The sequence below is a fragment of the Zingiber officinale genome, chromosome 11B, assembly GCF_018446385.1.
Source record: "Zingiber officinale cultivar Zhangliang chromosome 11B, Zo_v1.1, whole genome shotgun sequence".
NCBI classification, from domain to species: domain Eukaryota; kingdom Viridiplantae; phylum Streptophyta; class Magnoliopsida; order Zingiberales; family Zingiberaceae; genus Zingiber; species Zingiber officinale.
The window spans coordinates 6479248-6482766 of record NC_056007.1 but is presented as its reverse complement, the minus strand read 5'-3'; the positions used below and the strand labels follow the sequence as shown (position 1 = coordinate 6482766).

The following is a 3519-nucleotide window of genomic DNA, read 5'->3' as shown; positions in this document are numbered from 1 at the left end:
CCTACGGAATAGTATTTCCGTCGGTAAATTGAATTGTCGACCAAATTACTCCCGATAACATGTATTCCGTCGGTAAGCCGTCGGTAATGGCATATACCGACGGAATATTCAGTCGTTAAAAATAGTTTTTTTTTAGTGAGATCATAACTATTTGCGACTGGATCATGATCACGATCCGATCGTAAATACGAATGATACATCCTTTGGATCATAAAAAAGTGATGGAAGAGATCCGTGTTCGCTCATTTGTGCTTTTGTGTGACACTCAAGCCACGGGGCACAAGCTCACAGGAGGCGGAAGCTCATCTAAACCACTAGGAGAGACAGAACTTCGAAGATACGGAAATTAAAGTTTGTTTACCAGAAGTTTTGTGAGTTTGCAAGAAGCTTCAGTCCAACTCCAGCTCTCCTATTGCACTACGCAAACAAGAAGATAAGACGAACGAACGCGCAATTGAATTTTTTTTTTTAAAAAAAAAAACCTCGCTGACTTGACTTCTTCCCACCCCAGGATCGTGCGTGTCTACAGCCTCGTTCCCGTTGAGATATTTATTTAACAAGACTGGAAAACACACAGATCTCACCATTAATACTGATTAATTCACAAAACCTTCATAGTGCCTTGTGCAGCAGCAAACAACCATGGCGGAATATGGGAAGACGGCCAGAGATGTTGCGCCTGCCGTGGTGGTGGTCGGCCGGCAGTTCACTGTTCCGTACGCCGTAAATTTAACGCTCACCAGCACTGGCGGCTTGTTCTCCCCGAACGACCTTTACAAGGTCAAGGACGCCAACAGCGACGTGGTGTTCAAGGTGAAGGGTTTCTTCTTCAGCAGCCGCTGCCTCCTCCTCAACGCCGCCGGCAACCCTCTCCTCACCATGAAACCAAAGGTGTGCAGAAGTTTTCATCATCAAAATTTTGTTTTGCCCTTCAAATTATACTCACGCTTGGTTAATTACATTAACTCCAGGCATTTAGTTGGCATGAAACGTGGAGAGTATTCAGAGGAGACAGCACAAACTCGAAGGATTTGTTGTTCAGCGTGCGAAAGCACAAGATATTCCAGTGGAAGGACAACTTTGATGTGGTCTTGGCCACCAACACCGACCAAGCTGCCCGGTGTGACTTTAAGATAATTTCACGAAGCAAGAAATGCACCATTTGTATTGGCCAAACTGATGAAATTATAGCCCAAGTAAGCAAGCGTAAACACATAGAATAAAGTTTTCTTTCCTTTCTGTTTTTCCTATATATATGAAACAGTGGTATTAACTAATTAATTAATACTGCAGATGCATCGCAAGACTGCATTTTTTGCAAGGGACAAACTAGAAATAACGGTGAATCCCAACGAGGATTTCGCCTTCATTGTATCGTTGATAGTCATTCTTGAAGAGATGGAGGCAAATCGTCATCAATCAAGTGCTGAAGGGTGAGTAGGTGGAGTGTGCACACTCGCGTGTAATATACTATATTGAAATCGCATTGACCTTTTATAATAAAATTATATTAATTAAAACATTTTAGTATTAAAATACTAAAGTAGAGTCATTAAGGTAAGTACCTGATTTTTGAAAATCTGAATTATTTGGGTCTTTGAAATTTTGAATTGTTTGAATTTTCGAGTGTCATCCTTACGACTTCCCTATGAAAAAAATTAATTTAATTTAATATTATATTTATCTTAGTAAAAAAAAACTAAGAAAAGTATATTTTTTAATTAATGATGAAAAAAATTCATAATAATATGCCGTAGCTGAGTCTCGAACTCTAGATCAATGATTGTTTCGCTTGTGGAATTACTAATAAACCTTGGAATTATTTTTAGTGTGAATAAAAAAAAAGATTTTAACGTAAATTTATTTTAGGCTTCACCAAAGTTAATTAGTAAAGGTATATATATATATATATATATATATTTTGTATAGTATGACTAATGTAGAAAAGAAAAATTGGTGTGTTGTGTTTGTTTTTAATTTTGTGATAGAATGTTTTACCCTATCATTAAACTAAATAAACTTTATTTCTTCTGGATTGATAAATTTTGATTTTATAAACCGATGGAGGAGATCCTCTAGGACAATCTAACTGTTCGACTATAAATGTTAATTAAATTTGTGATTGTTGCTATTGGAAATAAAACGGTTGAATTATGCGTTTTTATTAGTCCAAGCAGAAGTTTCTCTTCCTTTTGAAGTATTTATCAGACTAAGTCAATGGTTTTTGCTGAAAGTAGACTAACAGGTAGGGCAATGGTGTAATGGTTAGACCTTTTAATAGATAATTAAAGAATCTAAAGTTCAAGTCTCAGCTGTGATGTACTGTAGAAGATTTTTTTTTTACAGTGAGAAGCAGGCCTAAGAATACTGGCTATTTGGATAAGCCTCTATGAGTGTTTCTCGATTTATCCTAGTGGCTGATGGAAAACTTCTGTGAGACTAAACCGGTCATCTCCAAGATTAGTCAGTTCGAAGAGTTGGTATATGGATTAAAAAAATTATAAACTAAAACATTTCTCCATCCTTGCTTGTTTTTTTTTCCCTCCATTTGAAGTAAATAGAGCTTAATGGATTGGTGAATTTGATACTCAAAGGATGGAAAAATGATGCGGGTTTGACAGCACAATATTTTTAAAGCCATAATTTTTGACTTGGGACTCGAAATCAGGTTTTAAGCCACGCGTGCATAATTAAAAAATCTGTGTTTGTTTTTTGGAATACCCATAATGGTTAAGTTTCAGGTCCAAATTCTATTAGTTAGGCCCTCAATCGAACCTTTGAACATATTTTTACTATTTATGGTAATGTCCATTTTTATGGTATTTTGGGTACTTTTGGTATTTCCCATATATATGGGTTATGATATATCTATAATAGCGCCTTGTTTTTGTTAATAAGGATTTCTATTAAAAAATTTCTTTTTTCGATGAGATTTCTTTTCTTTTTTGATCTTATATATGAGGATTTCTTTCCTTTCTTTGAGTGTTAGGATATGAGCCTATATAAGTATTATGTTTTATATTTTGAAGATAGTTTTTTATTAATGCAAATTTGGGCAGAGCTACTATTTTCCTACTTGGAATTTTTCTTTGAACCAATAGGTTTATAAGATCACTTCCAATATCCATGCATGAATTAATAGATTTGATAGTCGATTTCAGTATTAATGTGTGAATTAACGAAATTGATAGTTATTTGCTGTATCAGTTTGGTATCAGAGCCAAGTCATTCTTGTGGATTCATGCCATTGAGAAGACAACAACGTGTTGAAGATATCAATAATATGTACGAGCATGACATGGAGCAGTAGGTTTGAGCTATTGACGAATGGGTCGAACAGATTGACTTGGCTGTGAAAAGGATGACAATGTTGTTTGAAAACCACAATAGAAGAAATCTGGTTTGATGTCATCATTGAGCAAACTTAGATCTAGAAATGGATGACGGAGAGGAGGAGGAAGCTGATGAAGAGGAGGTTCCCCTTAAGTGACACAGAGTGATAGCCGAGGAGGATTATAG

At 35.9% G+C, this 3519-nt stretch overlaps 1 protein-coding gene across 1 annotated transcript; it reads left to right on the top strand.

Annotated features, from left to right (window-relative positions):
• The first annotated feature begins 642 nt into the window (after window positions 1–642).
• LOC122033739 (protein LURP-one-related 15-like) lies at window positions 643–3310 on the top strand. The gene is made up of 4 exons (XM_042592903.1): window positions 643–891; window positions 972–1196; window positions 1294–1433; window positions 3208–3310. Exons 1-4 carry the CDS (start codon window positions 643–645, stop codon window positions 3308–3310), a joined length of 717 nt encoding a protein of 238 aa, XP_042448837.1.
• Window positions 3311–3519: the final 209 nt, after the last annotated feature.

What these genes read in the sequence shown, in the direction of transcription:
- LOC122033739 (XM_042592903.1), top strand. Translation starts at nt 643, where the DNA reads ATGGCGGAATATGGGAAGACGGCCAGAGATGTTGCGCCTGCCGTGGTG. An exon ending in CTGATGAAATTATAGCCCAA is followed by an intron (nt 1,197 to 1,293) that starts GTAAGCAAGCGT and finishes TTAATACTGCAG; the next exon opens with ATGCATCGCAAGACTGCATT. An exon ending in CATCAATCAAGTGCTGAAGG is followed by an intron (nt 1,434 to 3,207) that starts GTGAGTAGGTGG and finishes TTGCTGTATCAG; the next exon opens with TTTGGTATCAGAGCCAAGTC.